The sequence below is a fragment of the Ictidomys tridecemlineatus genome, chromosome 5 (assembly GCF_052094955.1).
Source record: "Ictidomys tridecemlineatus isolate mIctTri1 chromosome 5, mIctTri1.hap1, whole genome shotgun sequence".
Lineage (NCBI taxonomy): Eukaryota > Metazoa > Chordata > Mammalia > Rodentia > Sciuridae > Ictidomys > Ictidomys tridecemlineatus.
Genome location: NC_135481.1, coordinates 151,223,203 through 151,245,557, shown reverse-complemented (window position 1 = coordinate 151,245,557; position 22,355 = coordinate 151,223,203). Strand labels below are relative to the sequence as shown.

Sequence of the window (22,355 nt, the reverse complement as noted above, 5' to 3'; positions counted from 1 at the left end):
GTATTTTGGCCACAGCAAAAAAAAAAAAAAAAAAAAAAAAAAAAAAAAAAAGCTGATAAACACACTTATTGAAGTCTTGTCTTCCTCCTACATTATTGAGGAGGTTTCAGGACTCAGGAGACTCCTGGTTCCTGAGATATGGTCCAGTCTTCTGGAAAGGAACTCCAGCAGGAATTTATAGCCTCTTTCAAATCTCAGCTGTGACATAACTGATGGACCACTTTTTCCTTTTTTCCTGTCAATATTTTTAAAGCATCTAGGGATCCTATCAACACACCACTATTTATGGAAGTGGATCCATCCTGCAGTTGCCAGCTACAAAAGTTCCTGAGCAAGAAGGAAACTGTCTCAGAGAAGGCAGAACAGCGGCTGTCCTGGGGAAAGACTCCAGCTGATAATGGGCTCCAAATGTCTTGGCACCAGCAAGGATTTTGTTTGAAAATGTGTCCTTGTGTTTATGGCTGTTCAGTATGTGCTTGGGTGTATTCATTTCACACCCCCTCCTCCTAATCTCAGACACAATGTCTATCAGGAATGTCTATCAGGGAATGCCTGCCAGTGTCCTTGTAGCTTCAGAAAAAACAAACAAACAAAAACCACACCATTGATCAACTACAATGCCTTCATTTGTTTTTTATATTTTAAATCTCTTGGTGGTTTTCATTTACTTTGTAAAGAGGTATTGATTTAAGAACAGTGTGCAGTGTGTGGATCCAGGCTGAGGATGCAGAGGCACATGTATCTTCTTTTACACGCTATAGCAGGCACAGGCCAAGGGTCTGACCCACTCACCCACCTAATGGTGGGCTTCCCATCACCTCTGTTGAGAACCATCACCTGCCTCTGAGGGTAGCCAGGAGCAGTTAATGATCACATCTGGTATCAATAGACACCTTCCAGCTCCCTGGACCTGTCCCTCTGGCAGTGTACTTTATAGTCAGTGTCCCTGATTGACTGCAAGAACTTTAGTAGCAAGGAGTGGGAATAGTTTCTAGACTCTGGGCAGAAGGTTTAGAGGAACAGGTATCTGAGACGGAGAGATGCAACTGTTGCTGCCCAGGGGGAGGAAATACCTAGGTGTTTGTGTGGGACGCTGTAGTTTAGATCCTAAGTGTCCCGTAAAGCCCAGGTGACAAAATCTTGCTCCCCAAGATGGCACTACGGGGAGGTGATCAAGGCTTTAAGTGGGGTTTAGTGGGAGGTCTTTTGGCCATTAGGAGCATGCCCTTGGAAGGGATTGAGGGACCCCACCCACTTTTTTTCCTCTTCTTGGTCTTGGGGCAAACAGCTGTGATCTGCTACCCATTCTTACCATAATGTGCTGCCTCACCACAGGCCTAAACGCAGTGGGACCAACCATGGACTGAAAGCACAAACCAAAGTAATCCTTTTTTCTTTATAAGTTGATTATCTCAGGTATATGTTACAGTAACGAAGAGCTAAAACATTTTAGGAAAAGTGTAATGCCTTTTGAAAGAAACTGCTGTCACCATCTCCCTTTGTCCTCTGTGCTCACTGGGATGGAAGGAGAAATGGAGCCCTCAAGATCTGAAATAGAACCCTACAGGCAGGAAGGGACAGCCAGAAGAGAACCTACCCTCCATACGACCATTATATAGTCTTCCTGCCAGGATAAGGCCTGCAAAGTTCCAGGTAAGTTGCTGCCCCTCAGCCAATAAGGGCAGCTTGAGTTTCACTTCCATTTCAGTTCCCTTCCCCTCCCAGAGCCTCTGCAAGACATGCCCATTGTAGGAACCAGCTCTGGCAATAAAATAATGAATCATAAATTTTATTCAAAATGTAAACGTCACTAAACATGCATACATGTTAAAACAATAAAATTTACAATTTCGTTAATTTTTTTTTTGCATAGGACATCATTACAATATAGAATCTATGCCTTACAAAATACATACAAAGTTTAATCCGAGCAAGCCAAGGCCAGATTGGGAACTGTACAACTGTAATACTTCACTGTAGTGATCCAGAAAAGATGAAATGTGGCCTTCGGAAGCATGGTGGGGAATTGGTTTTAAAAAACAACAAAAACAAAACAATATTTCTACAGAAAAGGAAATTGTGAACTTGATGGAAATGGTGTTGGACCCTTGGATTCTGCCTTGGGATTTTGGCAAATGATTCCAGAGAAGCTCCACCGATGGTTTTGGGTGGGAAAGGGTCACTTGGGTGTACCCAGTGTAACTACCCAAGCAGTTCCTGGTCACCAGGGAGCCACGGTAAGCAGCTCCAAACCCACCAATGCATAGTTGCTCAGTAGAGAGCCCCATGCTGACATTGATGGGGGTCCTCAGCACTGGGCACCTGAGGCTTCTCCCAGGTGAGGGAGGGGAAAAGTCTCCCACTCAGACACCCACAGACACTGACTGGAGAAGAGACACTGGGGTTGATAACACCCCATTATGGTGCCTGTGCCAAGCTGGGAAGAGGGGGAGCGTGGAAATGTGGAGAGGGATCTTCCAAGCACAAGGAATAGGCTCCTGTGCTGAGTGGAAGGGACAAACTGACCAGTGATGGTCTCCTGCAAGCATTCAGCTTGCACACTGGTTTCCAAACAAGCATGTGCAGTAATCAGTCAACAGGTCCTCTAGGAGGGCATCAGTGAGAAAAGACTCCAGAGTCCCCAGGAGAAAGTTGCACGTGCATCCATCCTGTCCCCTTTCTGACTTCCTGTCCCATTCCACCTGCCCCCATCCTGGAATGTATGATGCAGGGCAGGGGAGGCTGCCTCTCTCCCATCCTGTTTATTTTTAAATAAAAGTAGTAATGTTTTAAAGCTGTATTGAGAAGGGAGAGGCTGGGCAAAGCCAGGTGGCTACACTGCAAGTCCAATAGTGGTAGGGGCTAGTAGAAACCTCTTCCCTCCTGGACACAGGGCTCCTGCCTGATTCCACTCTTCTCAGGGCTAGAGCCAGCCAACAGGAGGAAGGGTCTCTCCCTCAATGGTGTTCAGGCATCTATCAGTAGTAAGCTGGACTACATCCAAATTCTGGTACAAAATTCTCTGGAATGTGTCCAGGACAAATCTTTGAAACTTCAGAATCAGGAAAATTAGCCACAGGACCTGGCTCTTCCAGGGGCTACTTTGCTTTCAAAACCTATCAGCCCACATCGGCATTTTAGCTTTGGAAGATATAGTCTTCAGGATGACATACAGAAATGTTGGGTAGCAAAAGATATGGTTAACTTATTAAGCATTTCTTATCATTCAAAATGTGTCTAATACATCAAGCTCTTTAAAACTTCCAGCAGTTTTGACCAAATGGCCTTTTTAAACATGGGTTTAAAAAAAAAAATCAGTGACACCTCTCAGAAATCAAAATAATCAGGTAGCCTTGTTAAAAAAAAAAAAAAAAAAAAAAAACAGGAGCTGAGAAACGAGGCCACACTATTGCCCAGATCACATCTTCCTGTAGGGTAGCGTATCTGCCCAGCGGAGATCCTGGATGAGATCCTAGGAAGTGCTAAAACCCTGTGCAGTACATTTAAGTACCTGCTTCTGGCAAGAAAGAGGCTGGGCCACATGACTGGGAGACAGAAATCTTGAATGAAGACCCAGTAGTTCTTCTACCACTCACTCAGGACCTCAGAAAGCCACCAACCCTCTCTACTCATCCTCACCTCTGAATCATCCTCCAGGGATCTGAGCCCTTGCCCAGGTGAGGTCTGGGGTCACCAGTGTGCGGAGGTCTGCACCTGGAGGCTGCACCGTGGCAAATCCTGCACCTACCCCGATGCATGGCCTCAAAGTAGAGGTGGGTGTGTTGGAGGGGGGCAATCTTGCACCTCAAATCCCATGGGTGGAGAGTGCAGCAAGATGCATAGGGGCATATCCAGGACCACATTCTCTTCCAGAACATCACTGCCCATCTCTGTGTAGCACCCATCAGGAGAGGACTCCAAGGCCCTTTGTGGAAAGGGCTGTGTTGTCTGTTTTTCCATATGGCTGTAGGATTCAGTAGGCATTTGGGGAGTTTACAACCATTCCCCTAATATGGCTGACAAGGGGTTTTCTTGTTTGGGACATGAGCCGAACACCAGCCTTCTGATGGCTGGGTCCAGTCACTTTTAGACGTCTTTTTTTTTTTTTTTTTTTTTTAATTTAAGGGAAACTCTCCCTTTACTCAGGCACCCTTCATTTTGAGATCTCTGCCTCTGTGGCCTGCTAGAGCTGAAGTATGTCCCCAAATAAAGATTTGATTTTTCACTATTATTCTGGGAGCCCTATGGGTTCCTTAATCCCACTGAAACCAGCAATCATGGCCATAAACTACAAAAATGAAAGACCCTGAAGTAGACCCAGGCTGGGAAGACAATCTACATCTTAGAAGGCATCCCTCGTTTCATGATGAGATGGAAACCTGCTAATGAGAACCCATGTGAACTGAGCCTGAGATTTAGATTCTTCCCCCCCACCCTTCAATGAGATGAATTTAAGCCCCAGATGATTCTGGAGGGTGCAGCCAGGATGCCCAGGGGGGAACTCCCTCCGGGTGCCCTGCCCCCATCTCCCAGGCCAGGCCTATGGCTGAAGGACCGCACCCTGCCATTACAGGAGAACCACTTTGGGAATGAAGACACACTCATTTGCCAAAAATAGCCAATGCCTGCATATTTCTGTTTTAAGGCAATATTACCCTTCCATCTATCAGATGGAACAGCCCTGGGTCATTTAGAGGGAAAATTAAATTAAGTGCTCTCTTTGGAAACAGCCTATCCCACTTTCCCTCCCCCACCCCCCACCCCACTCTAAAACAAACCAGCTCTTTCTTTTATTCCAATATGACTGGGTTTAGAGTTCTTTTTCCCCTTCCTATGTGCAGACAGATGTGAAGTTAGAAAACCCCTTGTGACGCTGTAGGCAAGTCACAAGGAGACACCTGGCTCCTCCAGTGGAGAGTGCTTTTCTGGCCGTGTGGGACATGCCACTCCCTCTCCCTGCCTTCGGAACCATAAACACGGGTGCACCAAAGGACTTTGGAATAAAATTCCTGAACCTGGAATGTGAATTCCTGAGACATGAAATGTGGTCAGAGTGTGGCTTTCTCTGCCTCACACAGAAACAACTTTGGGAGGGACCTCACTTTGGAACCAGACATGAAGATTGCCACATCCCCAGCATCCAGGGCTCTCTTCTTCAAGGTCCATACCACATATTCTACTCTCTCCCAAACCAAATGCAAGCTGAGCTATTATAGGGCCCAAAGGCAGCAGGGGGGCCAGAGGGGCCGAATCTGCACTAACGAGATAGCCCCTGCCCCACCATCCCCACCCACAGCACAAACAATGTCACAGACCAAATGGGTACCTACTGTGCTACACAGAAGCCACCACATGCCATTAGCCACTTCCAGATAAGTAGAGCTGGAAACAGGTATCCATAGCATCACAGATGGCATGGTGCCACGTGCACAGCTGCTGTAGATAGAGGGCACCCATCCACTCTGAAGTTGGCATGACACATCAGCCAGAAGCTACAGGCTCCAGCTGGGCCTGGATCGCTGGGGTTTTTCTGTGCTGCACCCCACACAATGTGTGGGCTGGGATGGAAGCAGAATGACTACAACCAAGGCACTCTGGGCCTAGGAAGCCCATCTATGGCCCACTGAGTCCCAAGGGCCATTCCTCATCAAAGTGAGAGATCTCTGCAAGATACTATAACCCGAGTTCATCCCAACTCATCCCAACACAATACACACACACACACACACACACACACACACACACACACACACACACATACACACTCTGTCCTGGGGCCTTGTATTTACAGGCCCCAACCCTTGAAAGGAAGGCAAGGCGCAACATGGGCCTTGCAGGGCTAGGCTGGACACTCCACAGGTCTGCAGAGGTGCTTGCTGGAATCCAGCCTAACTGCCCTGGTCTGGGGCTTGAACACCAACCCAGCCCAGGTCAAGGCTTCATAAGAAACTGCCTCAGCTCTCTGCTTTTCCTCCCCTACCAAAAGGCTGGCAATGGGGCGATGCAGGCTAGGCGTGGCCTGGGGTCTCCAGGCAGGGTAGGCAGAAGCAAGAGGGAAAGGGAGATAAGTTCTGGCGACGAGAAGCCGGAGGTTTGCTCAGTCTGTACCACCAGACATGAAGGGTCTGAGAAAAGTGTTTCCCACAACTTTCCGTCTGGTGTTCCCTGGGGAGAAAAGAGAATGCACATTCTCCAACAGCACTTCCCATGACATTGGCTGCGCCACTCTTGAAAAGTTCCGAGTCACAATGTTCTGGTCTTTTGCCACTGAACGGTCTCTGTGAAGTGCTGCGAACACATGCACACACATGGCCACTCACATAGACCTTCTGACTGAGAAAGCAACATGATGGTCTTGCCCACTGTTTCAAACAAAGGTGACTCCATAGCAGCATGGGAGAGCTAGGGAACTGGGTACACCGACACTTCATAAAATCATTTTAGAAAACCAGAATTCCCAGGCTCTATTTTCCAGTCAGAGAATATGGTATAATAGTGAAGGTCCCTGGTGCTGTCTGTTGGGCAGTGGGGGCCCAGACAGGTGGAACCCAGGCTGTCTCCTTAGAGACTGAATGGTGTGATGTTGTGCCCAGCCAGGGCTTGTGTCTCTGCTTCCATTTTTCCAAGGGGCCCAGGAGAGGACTCCTGAAGGTAGGGAGTGAGACAGGCAGTGCCAGTCATGGAGGGCAGATGACACTCTCCACAATTTCCCCAAGTGGAGTGCTCCTTTGACCTGTCATGGCTTAAGGCATCCCTCGTTAGGTGGCCTGTCCCTCAGACCCATCTGCATTTTGAGCCAAGCCTATGTGGCCAAGGATGGAGGCTGAGTGGATGGGTAGAAGGGAGGGGGAGGACACGCCTCACCACTAAAAGATCTGCCTTGGAATCACAAATGTCAGTGACCACATCTACTCCCAGCTGATGGACTGACCCACATGCATGCTGAGCTCCACCTGCACTGGTTGGCCTGCTCTGTCCCCAGTGTGTTCCCAAACCTAATAGAAAATTCCAGAGTGCAAATCTATGTACAGAGTAAGGCGGCAGGAAGGGGTGCCCTCACTGACCTCGTGGAACGTGTCCATCCCTGAGAAAGGGGGTTCGACACCGCTGAATCGCAACTTTGTGGGTATCTCCATTGTGCAATTTGTGGATGATGTTTTTTGAAATTTTTTTTTGTTTTTTTCTTCTTTTGATTTTTTTTTTGTTTTGCTTTTTTTTTTTTTTTTTTTTTACAAATTGACTTTGACACCTGAGGTGAAGAAAAGTGTTTTTACGTGGACTTTTCATGAAGTTCTTGCTCTTTTTTTCTTATTACAAAAGGAAAGGGCACGGACTGACAAAGAGGAGGTGAGAGCGGCTGCTCATGGCTGTTGTCAGGGTAGGGGTCCTTGGCTGGGCGCGGGGCTGGCGGAGGGACTGGCGGGGCTGTGCTGCTGTGGGTCCAGTGGGGCTCAGGGTGAACTGGCTGGGCTGATGGTGGGGCTGCTGGCATCAGAGCGGCTGTAGTCGCTGAGTGAGCCGGTCCGCGAGCCCCCACCACGCCGCTGCAGCATGCCGGGGTGGAAGTTGGCGTGGCGGCGAGCATGCTTCGTCAGGTGATCGCTGCGCATGAAGCGCTTCTCGCAGATAGGGCAGCTGAACTTCTTCTCACCAGTGTGTGTGCGGTAGTGCCGTGCCAGCTCATCAGAGCGTGCGAACTTCTTGTTGCAGTCCTGCCAGCTGCAAGCAAAGGGCCTCTCACCTGTGGGGCGACAGAAGCAGAGGATCAGTCTCAGCGTGCACAGTGACACCTAGGATCTTCTGTATGTGTCCCTGCCCTCCCCCATGGCCAAGGTGTGTCCACTCACCATCCCCCAGAGTGGCTCTCTATCCCTACACTCCTGCTCCACTCCATCTCATTTACTATGACTTCTCATCAATGCCCCCTGCCCTATCTTCTTCATCTTCTGTGTCAAATACATCAGGGTAAAGGTGAAGGTGAACCATGGCCTCCAAGCCGCCACACTTGGGATGGAAGCAGATGACAGCTCCCAGGATAAAACAGCAGCATTTCCAGCATAGAAATTGTAGAGTATATGGTTTGTATATGGGCCAGGACTGGTGGTCCCTGGCATTGGACCCCCTAAGTATATGGCATCCAACATGCCCATGCAGGGTTAGCTCTCCCCAGCCCTAGGGGAGTGGGGGTATAGGCTCATGCTGTGGTTCCACCTGCTTGCAGGAGCCAAGTTGGCCCACACTGGCCCTATGGGAACCACACCTCAGCTCCCAGATCCCTGAACAGCAAGAAGACAATGTCTACACCTAAGAGTCCTGTCACCACTCCAACCTTCTCAGTTTCTTCAGTATGTAACAAGAGGGGGTTAGTCTGGGCATTTTCCAGGGCCCAGCCTCCTCCTCTTTCTCTGAGAGAACTTTGTGTGGCTAGCCAACAAAGGCCAGCAGAGGAGACTTCAACAGGTTCCTGTTAGATTCGAGCATGGTAACAGATAGGGCGGTGGCCCAGAACACTCCAAAAGGGGCCTACACAGTTGGGGAGAAAGCAAACACAGTGAGCCCAGTTGGGAGGTCATGAAGATCAGTTTATAGTCAAGATTCTTCTCCTCTTCTCCCACACCTTGCTCAGAACATGAAACAGGCTTGCATTTACCAAAGCAAAACAAACAAAAAAAATCACATTAATTGTTTAAGGAGAATTGGTGTGGATGGGGGTGCTTTGGCACCTTTAGCCTTTCCAGCACTGGGACACAGTCACTCTTCCTCCCTCCTCTACACAGACCCTAAAGCAGACTGCCAGTCTTTGAAACTGGCCCACCTATGCTCAGCAGAGGAAATCCACACCACCCACACATCTTTAAATATAAAGATTTAAATATAAACAGACACTCAAGAATAGTCAGACAGCTAAGGAAAATCAGCAGCACAAAAGGGAAAGGCCAAGAACAACAAAATCACCAATTCCAGATGAAAAAGAGTGAAGCCAGGAAACAGAAGAGAAAGTTAACCTAACAATTCTAATTAGTAATTCTTTGAGGAACTGGAGACAAAATTTGATGCATAAAGCAAACAGAACACCACAGAGAACCATCACCACAACCACAACAAAAAATAACATTTAGAAATTGAAAATTTCACTGCTCAAACAAAAAATTCCATTAAAAAGCTGGAAATATATGCAAGGAAGCATCCCAGAAAATGTGAATGTTGCAGTGTTCTGTTTCCTAGTACTGCTGAAGCCCAGGTCTACGTGAGGCTGAATTTATTCTCATTATTTCTCTTCTTCTGGGGAAGGGTATTTAGGGGACTTTGAAAACCAAGTAGCCATCATCATTTCCCATATCTATTTGACAGTTAAATAGGAGGGGCTAAAAGTTGAAAGCTACAGGGAATTGATCCAGGAGGTCAATGTCTATCTAATAGAAGGTATGGATTGGGAAAATAGAGAAAAAAAAAGAGTACAAGAAATTACAACAAAATAAGATAGCTTTTGTTTGAGTTTAAAAAAGATAAAAGAGGGAGGGTGGGGAAGGAGAAGACATTAACCAAGTCAGGAGACTAACAAAGGTGGGCAGGGAAGTGAGGAAAGGTGGCCCCTGCTGTGAGAGAATCTCTGAAAAGTAAAAACACTGAGTAAAAAGAAGAGATCACAAAACTTAATAAACAGGGAAGGGAGAAACAAATACCAGGTTATCTATGAGGGAACAACTGCTGGAACAAATACCAGTCTTTTCCTAAGTCACAACCGATGCTAGAAGCAGATTAGGGACTTAAAAGTTTACATCTCACAGGCTCCAGCAAAAATGAGAGAAAACTGAGAAGCTAGAGACATGAGTAAATAGTGAAGGGGCATCTCAGGTCAAGAACAAGCTGAGGCCTCAGAGGCCACGAGAACAGTAGACCAGGGCTCACAGGAGGCTATTCCAGGAAGAAAGTGAGTTCTGTGTACCAGAAAGTAAACCAAGAAGCTGGATAAACTTTAGGACACAGGGAAAGCACGTTACTATTCTTTTTTTTTTTTTTAAAGAGAGTGAGAGAGGAGAGAGAGAGAGAGAGAGAGAGAGAGAGAGAGAGAGAGAGAGAGAGAGAGAGAGAGAGAATTTTAATATTTATTTTTTAGTTCTCGGCAGACACAACATCTTTGTTGGTATGTGGTGCTGAGGATCGAACCCGGGCCGCACGCATGCCAGGCGAGCGGGCTACCGCTGGAGCCACATCCCCAGCCCACGTTACTATTCTTTAAAGGAAAAAAAGAGAGACAATTAGAAACTACAGGATAAATATAAGACACAAAAAAACTGTGGTCCAAATCAGAAGCAAACTAAAATACCATGATTATGTGCAATCAGTGAAGGGCTCTAAATCAAAAAACTGTGTTAGGAGCTTTTCATGTGTCACATTATTTATCCTTCAGAACAACCCAATGAGATGGCAGAAGGAAATGTGATTCCAGCACAGGTCCTGGAAGACAGATGTGAACTTCCAAGTCATGGTCACACAAACCCTAGCACCACATGTCAGTGTTCCGGATCAATATTATAGGCTACGCTCATAGGACTAAATTGTGGACCTGGCAGAGAATTTCATGGAAAAGTGGAAGATCCAGTGTACAAAAGAAATAAATATGTGAGAAACAGGGTGAGAGTTAAAAAGATAATCAATAAAAGGATTTAAATAATATATTCATCAATTTGAGAGGTCAGAGAAGGGATAGCAGTGGAATAAATACTCAAAGTTTCATGGCAAAGAAGTAACAACCTAAATTTTATAAATTGAGAAATAGGAATAAAATCAGTTCACTTATGGAAGAATCCACCCAAACAACTAAAATCAGAAAGAAAAGTGTTGGTCTCTGGGGTGTAGGGCTGACTTGAGAAGATGCTTTTGGTAGTAAACTTTTCTGTGCTATTGGTCTTTTAAATCATGTGCATTCGTTCCTTTAATAAAAATAAAAAGGAATATTTAAATATAATTTTTTAAATATCTAGCCAACATTTCTTACATGATGTTTGAAGAAATGTTAGTATTAAATAAACTGCTAATTGGTTTCAGGAGGAAAAAAAAACCTTTCTACAAAAGAGTTTGAGAAATGCTACATGCTAATTCTATGCTTGGACATTCATAATGCATATTAGTCACTAAAATCTCGGAAAGGTCTGGTATTAAATGGTCCAGTATTAAATGTGTCAGGTCAGCCCCTGTGTCCATCACATGCTGATGGTATGGTTTTTAACAAGTTCCTTACTATCTGCAGTGGAGTGAACAATAGCCTTCCAAAAGATATGTCCAAGTCCTGACCTCCAGGATCTTTGAGTGTGGAAAAAGAAGAAGCGTCTGTAGATACAATTAAGGCATAAATTTTAGGATGAGAATGCAAGTATCCTGAGGAGAGGCAAAGGAAGGGATAGGGATGGGGCAAGGAGAGGGAAAGGAGAATGTAATGTGAAAATGGAGGCAGAAGCTGGAGTGATACATCTCCAAGTCAAGAACACCACAGGTTCCTGGCACCAGAAGATAGAAAAGAAGCTTGGGATGCTTTCTCCCCAGAGTCTCCAGAAACAACTAATCCTGCCAATGTATTGATTTTGGACTTCTGGTTTCAGGAACATTAAGAGTAAATTTCTGGCCAAGTGCAGTGCAACATGCCTATAGTCCCAACTATTCAGTAGGCTTAGGCAGGAGGATCGAAAGTTCAAGGCCAGCTTGGGCAATTTAGTGAAATTGTCTCAAATAAAGTAAATAAATAAAAAGGGCTGGGGATACAGTTTGAGGGTGGGGGGCCACTCCTGAATTCAATCCCCAACTGGATTGGAGGGGGGGGGGTAGATGTAAAATTCTGTTGCCTTTAAGTCACCCAGTTTATGGTGTCATAGCAGCCGAAAATGAATATACTGCCCTATTCTCTGAGTGGGGTTCCTGTGACGATTCCAGAGGGTTATATGCAACCAGCCTTGGCACTGTTTGGCATATTTCAAATATTTACTCCTGAAATATTAGCTATCATTGCTGCTCTCATCCATTACCCCATCAACAGGGTCCTTTCAGATCTGGGTCTGGTGGGCTCAGATTCACTGTTGCTTCTTAGTAGCTCTAGGGTCTTGTTGGGGGCTTTGTCCTTTTCAGGATCCTTCTGCTTATATTCCTGGGAAGCATACAAAGTAGGTATAATTATAGATGGATCATGTGATACTGGGACTGCAGAGAATTGCAGCATATAGGATAAGCTGAAATGGGGGAAGGTGGAGAAGTCTAAAATTGACACTTGACCAGCAATTGGCTCATGGCCTCTCTGGCATCAGCCCCTTTATACTTTTACTGAATGTGTACCCAATGCCTGGCCCTGGGGACAAGGTCCTGACTGATGTGATCCTTCCCATTCTGTTCTCTATTCCTCCATATCCCTGTTCTAGGAGAAGCAACAGCCAGTAAACTGGTCTACAAATGGAAGTTATGATTCATGCTGGCAAGGAACAGCACCAACTCTGGCTGGGTAGCCCGAGTGGAGGCATTCAAGTGGCCTCCAGGAGGCTAACAAGGAGAAGCCAGAAGAATGAAGAGGAGCTGGGGGAAAGAGGGACAGAAAACTTCATAAACCAGGGCACTTTTGCTTATAATCTCAGTGGGGTCCCTAAAGAGCCTTTGCTTTTATGGGTAATATCCATTGATATGTATTGTATTAGAAAAGAAAAAAAATCTTAAACCCAAGCATACATTCTAGTAGCTGTCCAGAGGGATGATGTCATCACACATGAAGTAGCCGCGGCAATATTCCACTGTACTCTTGGGAGAATGAAGGGCAAATAATGTGATTGTTATGAAAAGAACTCTGATCTTGTGGACCCTGAAAGTGTTTCAGGTACTAGTAGGTGTCATTCTCTGGCATCACTGAAAAACCGCTGTTCTGGGGACCCACCTCAGGGTGGTGTGGCTGAGCTGAATGGGCACCAGAGCAAACCAGAGTGAGGGTGGGGCCAGATGGGCATCCTACAGGGAGTGAGCCCAGCTCCCATTTCACTGCAAAGGGCACCACTGGACTAAGCAAACTTGTGTTCCCCTTGCTGGACCCAAATCCTGTATCTGCCTCTTCCTACGCATGCGACAAGGAGGCAGAAGTAGTATGACACAACACTCCCAAGGAGAGGGCTCAACTAACTCAGAAATAACAGTGGCTGTGGCTTTCAGGAAGGGGAGCTGGGACTGTATATCCAGACCCCCATAAGGTAGCTGGTCTTCCTAGAATCTCAAAGCCACTCCAGATCCCAGGAGACCCCACTCTGGAAGCTAGGACAGCTCAGGGGGCCTGAACTGTGTATGCTTGTGTGTTTTGGGGGTGGGGATAGCAGGAGAATGAAAGGCACAAGACAGGATGGCGATTAAGCTTTGTGAAGAGGAAATGGGCTGAGAGGAAGGGGGCTGGGGACTGGCTGTGTGGAGGCTGAGTGCAGGGAGGGAGCAGAAGGGAGACTGTGGGAGGGCCCCACCACTGTGTGGGGGTTGAAGGAGAAGCCAGGCCCTGTGGGGTTTGGGAGGGTTTGCTGGTATCTCAGGGTGAGGAAGTCTTCAGGTGCCTGATCACAAGTATGCCAGGCTGCTGGGTGAAAAGCCAGTGGGGGGAGGAGACACACAGAGACAGGGAATGTACCTGGGTACAGGGGCTCGGGGACATGCTGCCGGGGGCCGATGCGTGGGGTGGGGGTGCAGGGTGGAGTGTGCAGTGTGGAGAAGGGACGCGGAGTGGGCAGGGACTGAGGTTACATAAATGTTCCCTGGCGCCGCCGCGAGGCCGCCACAAGCTGAGCAGTGCACACTGAGAGCGATTGCTTCATCTTATCAGGGAACACAGCGTCCCACAGGCTGGTCTTGCCCAAGCCACAGGCCTGGGCGGGAACAGTGTGTTCCCTCCCAGAGGCCGGCCAGGAGTGGAGTGCAGGGGATATCCCCTCCCACTAAAGCCCGGACACAGCACCCACCCTTCTCTGCAGCAGCCACATACAAGTGCAGCTTGGTTCTGAGCACTTAGTTCCAGCTCAAAGACTGATCTCAGACTTGGGCCCTAGCACTGGCTCCCTTCTGCTCTTCCCTCTTGTCCGAAAGACACAACTCTCAATTATCTGGCACAAGTCACACACCCTTGACCATCCCACCCATAAGGGGAATGAGCTCCTCAGAGCTTCAAGAGCACCTGTACAATTTTGGGGGTGGGGTGGGTCTGTGAGCCTTTTGTGGGCAGTTTGGGTGGGAGGTGTCACTTTTTACAATCTCCTCAATGCCTAGCATTGAGCGGGGTCAGAGCTGTTGTCTCCCACCAGGCTTTTTGCCAGCACATCCTTCCTATTTAGCCTCAGATCAGGTTGACTGCACCAACCCACTGGGCTTGAGGAGACGTGGTGGAGCTCCCCTCTAAAGAAGGGAGGGAATGTATCTGAACAAGGGCCTCTGGAAAGGCATATGAATCATCAATTTCACAGAGTTCCTGGATCAAAAAAAAAAAAAACCCTCTGGGGGGCCCACAAGGAATCCACATGGGTGTGTGCCAGGGATGCTTGTGTGGTATAAGATGGGGAGGTGAGAGGGAGGCACAAAGGGAGGCCTCTGAAGAGAAACAGCTTCTTCCTAGGCTCCCAGTTTCTGGCTATTCAGCACTGGAGAGCAGGCTGTCATTCATCAATAGATTTGATCTGTGGGCACTGGCTTGGGGCCATTTCCACCTCCCAACCTCAAGCCTGCCGCGTTCTTTACTCCAGGGAGGCCTACTTGCCCTCCCGCTCTAGGGCAGCTCATTGGAGGGTCAAACACTAGTGATGATCAACTGCTAAATTGCCGAAGAAAGCCAGTCACACTATCTTGGAAGATATAAGAAAGGCCTGTCCTCTGAGGCAAGGGTGGGGTAGAGAGCTTTTCTAATTCTTTAGGAGGCCATTTGGCTGCTCTGCTCTCTACAAATGCCAGTGGTTTATGAAGCCACATGGATCTGATATGCAGATGACCTCCCAGGTTGAAAGCTCATACCAAACTATTGAACAGGTGAAAAGAAGTGAGGTCCAGGTGGAGAGAGGAGCTGCAACTCAGCTGGCCAAGCCAAAGGAGGAACAGCTGGGACCCCTCAAGGCTTAGGACTCAGTCTGTAGCAGAGGAGGTGCCTGTTGAGAGGAAATAGTCCTCCCTGCCCCACTCCTTTGTGATGCTTGGAGTTGTCAACTTGCCTGATTCTCAGTTACTGTGAGGGTTAAGGGAGAATTCACTGGAAAGTGAGTGCCTGTACAAAGTAGTGCGATATACTGTTATCACCTATGAGCCAAGGGCTCCTGAGAGGTGTGTGCATAAGTGAGCCTGTGGCACTATCTGGGACAGTAACTGTTAGCTACAGAAACTACCCTTGCCCTTGCCCAGAGCTCTCTGGCCTGGTGGTGCTATGGTGGGTGCATCAGTGTTGCTGATCCTGCACTCCTATACAGCTCACATGCAAGGGCTATCAGGATGCTGGAGGGAGACAGGTCTGGCTGGAGACTGTCACATACAACCTCAGAGTTCACCTTGGACTAATGAGTGTCTTGTGTTTCTACAATGGATGCAAAGATGTTTTTTAAAATAGATATTTTGGTTGTTGTTCTGCTTTGTGTGATTTGCTGCAGGATAACTTTATCCTAAATCACCTGGAAAAATAAATAGCCAGAAAACTTCTGTAAATGAAGTATGATGTTGGGGGACAGGTAACTAGATGAAAGGATAATCAATATATTGTTGTATTAGCTACTAACTGGCCAATGGGGCAGAGAAGGAAGGCCAGAATGGACCCGGTAGGCAGAAGCAACTGCAGGAAGAAGTGACATCTCAGTCCCCAGGTGGTGAGGGTCAATAAATGTATTAGAACAATAAAGTAGCATTTTTTAAAGATTGGATCCATACTACACATTTTATACCAGGATAAATGGTATCAAAACACTATATGGTATACCAATTTTTACAATTAGGCAATTGTACAATTTTTATTTATCAGTTTTTTTTTATTTTTTAAATTTTAAATTGGTCAAAGACTTAAATGTGAAAAATGAAACCACAAATGTTCTATAAGAAAACATAAGCAAATGGTTTTATATTACAAGGATAGATGTTGTTACCATATAAATCAAAGTACAGAAGCCATAAAGGAAACATTGATAAATTTGACTATACTTCATGGACAAAGTTATCATAAACAATGGCAAAAGATAAATGAGAGAAAATAATATAGCTTCAGCTGATATCACAAAGGGCTAATCTCTAATATGAGAAGAACTCACAGAAATTAGAAGAAAAACAACACCCCATAGAAAGTTCATATAAAGGGAAATACAAATGGTTCCTGAACACCTGAAAACATTCTCAACCTCCCTCATCAGGGGTTAAAGGCAAAGGAACCCAAGTGAAATACAACTTTATACCTATCAGACTAGGGAGGCCATGGGGAAACAGGCACTCTAATAATTTGCTGATGGAAAGACAAATTGCTACACGTTCCTTGCAGGGTAATTGGTGATACCTATCAAAATGACAAATGTGTCTATGATCCCACAACTAAACTTTTGGGAACCTATCCTACAAATTCACCTGCATACCTACAAAATAGGATATGTGCCTGATTCTTCAATGCAGCAGAAGCCTAAAAACAACTTCTGTCCTTCTGTTAGTATTTGATCAAATCGCGGAACTCCCATTTGATGATATGAAAAAGAAATAGGAGTTCCTTATGATACTATATGGAAAGATCTCCAAGCCATACTGCTGAGGGAAGAAAACCAGGTCCAGAGCAGAATGCATGAAACAGGAGGAAAAATAAATATTACAGACAGCTGTATGAACCTACCTATATGTCCAAAAAGACATTCTAGGAGGCTACCTAGAAAAGTAGGAAGAAATCAACTGGGGGAGACTAAGCAGGTGGAGGACATGAAGGTTGGTGAGAATTTTCCATGGAAAACTACTAAAACCTTTTGGATTCTGAAACACATAAATGCACTGCCGATTCAAAAACTGAAAACAAAAGATACACAGCAAACTGGCTCTTGCTGCTCATAAGTGCTAATTTTAAAAGAGACATTACACACTCTTTGCACACTCCCAGTCAGGATCCCAATTCTGGATTAGGTGCAGCCTTGTATTCTGCAGCAGGCCTCCCAAAATCACTACTCACAAAAGCTTCCCTTAAAATAACAGTGATCAAGGGAGGAGAGGAAAGAAAGTGGGGATGCTGGGGACTGAAATCCCATGCATATATGATTTTGTCAAAATGAATCCAATTATTGTGTATAAGTATAATGCACTAATAAAAAAAACAATAGCAATGGTCATCTGGCAGATTTTCTTCAGACTATGGAGAGGAAGGGGAGAGATGTGTCAGTCAGGGTCTTTGGGAGAGGACATGGTATGGTGTGGGTAGAGACATGAATTCCTTTCCTGTGCCATTTACCAGTGTACACAGCCAGCTCCCCTGCCCCGCCCCTGACTCAGCTCCGCACTCCAGGGCCCCCATGTTCTCTTAGCAACTGAGGGAGGGCCCCTTCTTTGGCAATCATTGTGCTCCACTTCCTCTTCCGGTGCTCCCCTTCCCCCAGCCTTTATTTCCTCCCTCTGCTCTTTCCCTGGGTGCTGGCAGAGACCTAAGCTGTACCTTGCTGCAAATGCTCCAATGGCAAGAGCAATTCACAAGACAGCTGCAGGCATGTACTTCAAGAGATGGAGTTTTACTTTCAGCCTGGGTCAGCTCATCTAACTCTACCAACCTAAGACAGGAAAGTGTCAGTATAGGACCAATCTCAGCAATGAGGAGTCAAACTACTACACCAAGAATTCAGCCTATATTTCACCTAGAAAGAAGAAATTTTCACAGGATCTCCCCACGGTGAATGAAGAATTGCTAAAAGCTGCCCAAGCCATTCTTGTTCCAGGAGGTTAGAAAAGATGAGGAACCATGAAAGCAAATGCTCTATCTGATGGACAAAGATAGTTGGGTCCAGTGCAGGCCACATTGCCAGATGGCCCTCACTCACAATATAGCAAGGTCCCATCCTCCATATCCTGGACCTCAGGTTCACCAGGAAGGGCCAGCAACTCTCTCCATAGCCAGGCTGCAGTACTTGATCAATTTCCAATTTCATAGCAGGCCTGCAAGAGAGAGGGATCTCCTCCAGCAGAAGGATGGCCAGCTTGAGGATCAGTCAGTCCCCAATGCCTATACAGCAGGAGGCTATGCCTAATGTACAGAAAGAGCTGGGAAGCTGTTTTCTTTGAGGCTTCACCTAAGTGAGGAAAGCTGAGAGAACCCGCCCGAGTACCCACTGTAGACAAAGTCATCCTGCTGGGGGTTTTAGCAATCCAGATGGGCTCTGCCTCCAGAGCTCTGTCCCCTCAACCAGGTATGCTCCACGTAGACACATACAGCAGCAGGCTCCATTTTCCTCAGGAAAACAATTTCTAGCTGAACACGGGGGGGGGGGGGGGGGGGGGGAGGGGGGGGGCGGACTGGACGGGACCACACTAATCTACTATTCAGAGTTGACTTTCTAAAGTATGTAAATTAGAACTGTCATAGGCCAGTAACCTTTGGTTATTGATGAAACTGAGGCCCAATCTTTTCTGACCAGTCCTTTGTAGAAAAGCTGAACAGTGCTAGGGACTCCCTACTCCAGACATCAAGGAAGGGCCAAGAAATCTCTCAGGGTCTCTCCTGAGAAGCCCAGGCCCTAGTGGCACACCAGTGATTCCAGTCACCGGCAATTTATATCCAGTATCTTCTGGGAAAATCACGGTTTAAAACCCATGAAGAGAATGAGCTTGCTTGGCAAGGAACCAGGAGCCTTGGGCCCTGCCCCTCAGCCCTGCCTGCAGATACTCTAGTAACTATTCATGAGGCACTTTTCCTTAGGAGACAAAGCCTGGCACCATCCCTGTCCCATGCCCTGTCCATGTTATATCACATCCTGTCTGGCGCTCCATCCTGTTTCCTATGCCCTTTACAGTTCTCAACTGGAACAAGACCCTAAGGGAGCTGGCCCTAAGGATACCAGTCAGGAAGAAAAATGGATACCACTCTACTTATCCCCTCACCCCAGGATTGGAGCGACCCTTCCCTCAATAGCTTTGCAAAGGACTCTATGATCTGAGGCTATCTGTTGACACCAAGGGAGGGCTAGTGAAAGCCAGGACAACCACCAGGGCAGGAGCCTGGTTCTATGCCATGTCTTTCTTCCTCAGAACCCCAAGGTGGAAGGTAGGGCACTCAGTTTTCATTGGTGTTGCCTCCAATGTCTAGAACCTAGTTTCATCTGTTGGGGAGGTGGGTGGACAAGGGGAAACTCAGAAGCCGAGCCTCACCATTGAAATGCATGGAGCTCCATGCTGTGGATCTCTAACTGCAGGAAGGAAACACAAGGGTTATCTTAGAAAGATGAGATTCCTACATGATTGTCCTTTGTGGCATTCCTGTATTTTTCAACAGAAGTGCTTTGGGCAGTTGGAAAGAATGCAGTAACACTATATTACAAAGTTGTGTATACACACACACTTCACCCAATCCCCTGCTCATGACTGGGACAGCTTCCACAGAACCTGGCATCCCTGACCTCTAAGGAAGTAGCACTAATTTACACACACTGGTACAGTTGCCTGGAAAAGTCCAAAGGACTACATGCCAGGAATTTCATAAAGGTGTTTTCCCTCCTTTTGCTAAGGGTTACAAAACACATTTGAAAATTTCCGTTCCTAAGTCCTCTTTAAAACAGTAATAATAAAATACTGTCTGCCAGCGGACAGCTAGAAGCCACAACAGACAAGGGCGTGTGCAAGTGTGGGCGCGCTCCCTCCCCCCCCCCACACACAGTCACCCCTCATTTTTTTTGAAGGGACAAGCATGTGTATCCATCCCCTGCTCCAAAAGTTTCTATATCTCTGAATGCTACATTCAGAGGCCTTCAATCAGTGGGTGAGCTGAACCCAATGAAAAGACATTTCCATTTCCTTTTTCTCTATTCTGAGGGTCTGCTCATTAACTGGCTCTCAAGGGAGGCTGAAAGCATCTTCCCTGAGCTAAACAAAGTGACATGTGTCAAGTCCTGCCCCCTAAAGTAATCATCTGTTCCCCTGCTTCAGGAGCCCTGGGCTAACAACCTGGTTCTGGGCACCACAATGTGCTGCAGCACACAGACACTGCTACCTGACAGCTGCTGAAAGCCCAGGTGTGGCATGCCAACCAGTCAGGTTTATTTACTTGATAAAAATGCTTTTCATTTGAGGCTGACTAAAAGTAAAGGCAACTTGCATTCACAATATGAAGAACAATCTCAACAATAAGCAATCTCAACACCCAGCTTAAAAACTGAATGAAATATGTGAACATTCCATTCAAGAAGTTAAATGACTATGGGAAAAGGTGCTCATCATCATCTGTCCTTATAGAAATACAAATTAAAACAAAAAGTCAGTATTACACATAAGAATGGTTAGAGAATCCAAAAAAGTTAATAATAAGTGCTGCTTAAGTAACCAGGACCCTCATTCATTACTGGTGAAAATATAGCACGGTGCAATTTAGAAGACAATTCGTCAGTTTCTTATGAAAACACACACTATACAACCCAGTTATCCCACTCCTAGGCATTTACCAAGCAAACTAAAAACCTATGTTTATACAGAAACTTGCACACAAATGCTTATAGCGTCTTTATTCATAATCATCCAGAAGCAAGTACTTTCTATAGATGAATGGATAAACAAATTGTGCTACACCCATACAATGGAATATTATTCAATGATAAAAAAGGAAGGATCTATGGATTCATACAACAAAATGGATAAATCTTCAATGAATTTTGCTAAGTTGAAGAATCCAGACCTTAAAGGCTATATATACATTGTATGACTCTATTCACATGGTACTCTACAAAAGGTAAATCTACACAGAAAAGCTCATCAGAGGTAGGGAGATTCAGGACTGGCTATTATAAAGGGGATGCACAGGGAAATCTCTAGAGTAATGAAACTGTTCTGTCTGGTACTAGAGTAATAGACCTAAGACTTGAGCAACATTCTGGAAGCAACCAAAGGCAGCTCACAAGAAGATGATCATGCAGGGAAAGGAGTGAATCCAGACCTAAGGTTCCATGTTACCTTTTCTAAGCATTTACAGGTCCTGACTGAGATAGTCCAGGGCTGGTGAAGCTAATCTTGGATAACATCACTAGGCAAGAATAAAAGGAGGACACTGGCTGCTGACAAGGTATCATCCTCCCTGTGCCCACCCCCCTGCCTGGTTCTCATCTTAACCCTGCATCTCTCCTTAGACCTTCCATACTGGAACTAAAGACAAATAGAAACTCTGGGTAAAGGTAGGTATCAGTCATGGGCAACTACCACTTTCAAGCCCCCAGTCCCACATAAGAAAGGGGAAAAGGTGAGTGTGTGTGGGGGGGAGGGTTCAACAAAGCAAAAGGGGAAAAAAGATAACGATAATAATTTGGAAGCTGGGGAATGAAAAGGCAGCAGAGGAAGTGAAGAAGAGACCCTTATTACCCCTGTGCAGTGCCCTCCCAAAGGCTCAGGAGCCTCTGGAAGGTGGTAGTGTGGTACAGTGGGGCCGCAAGAGGGAGAGAGACACCTGAACATTAGAGGGGCAATGCATATAAAGGTGTTCCTCCCCTCAACAGATGGTTGTCTGTCTGAGGGTCTACATGGGACAGGGCTCTGGATTAGATACGTGGCATTGCTCAGGGTAAGGCAGCCTCAAAAGAGGCTTGGTAAACAGCTCATGTTACTGATGCCGCCATCTCAACCTTCCTGCCCCAGCTGCTTCTGAATGCTGCAGCCAGGATCATCCATACCCATCCACACCAAGGCAAGGACATAAGACTTCTCTGGGGAAAGCCCTGAAGAAAATGGCCCAGCAGATCTTTCACAGGGTCCCATTCGCTCCCAGTTAGCTCTTGGCCCTCTGGGCAGTGTCACCAGACACCAGAATCAACAAACACCTCAGATAGCCCCTGGCTCAGGGGTCCACAGATCCAAGAAAAAGCAATTCTGGAAGCAGAGGCCATGTAAGGAGAAGGAAACTTCCAGAGCTATCACTAAGATCCTCGTAGATAAGATAAGGATTGGCAGAAGCAAGAACAGATGCTTTCTTAAAAAAAAACCAAAAAAACAAAAAACCACGCAACAGAAGCAGCATCCCCAAGAAAGCTCAGTTGGAAAGTAAAGACACACCAGGGGAAAATAGGGCAGAAATGAAAACCCCAATGGCAGGGACGGAAAAGACCATCAAGAAAATCTCAGGGGAAAAAAAAATGAATAAACAGAGAAGGACAAATCCAGATTTCAAGAAGAGGGAAAAG

General features: G+C 46.4%; 1 protein-coding gene across 1 annotated transcript in view; it reads right to left on the bottom strand.

The window, feature by feature from the left end:
* Positions 1-1,773: 1,773 nt before the first annotated feature.
* Klf13 (KLF transcription factor 13) overlaps positions 1,774-22,355 on the bottom strand; it is a 47,832-nt gene continuing 27,250 nt past the window's right edge. The window contains exon 2 of the mRNA XM_005320057.5: positions 1,774-7,741. Within this exon, the coding sequence (XP_005320114.1) occupies positions 7,452-7,741 (290 nt within the window). The 3' untranslated portion in view covers positions 1,774-7,451. The remainder of the gene's footprint in view (positions 7,742-22,355) is intronic.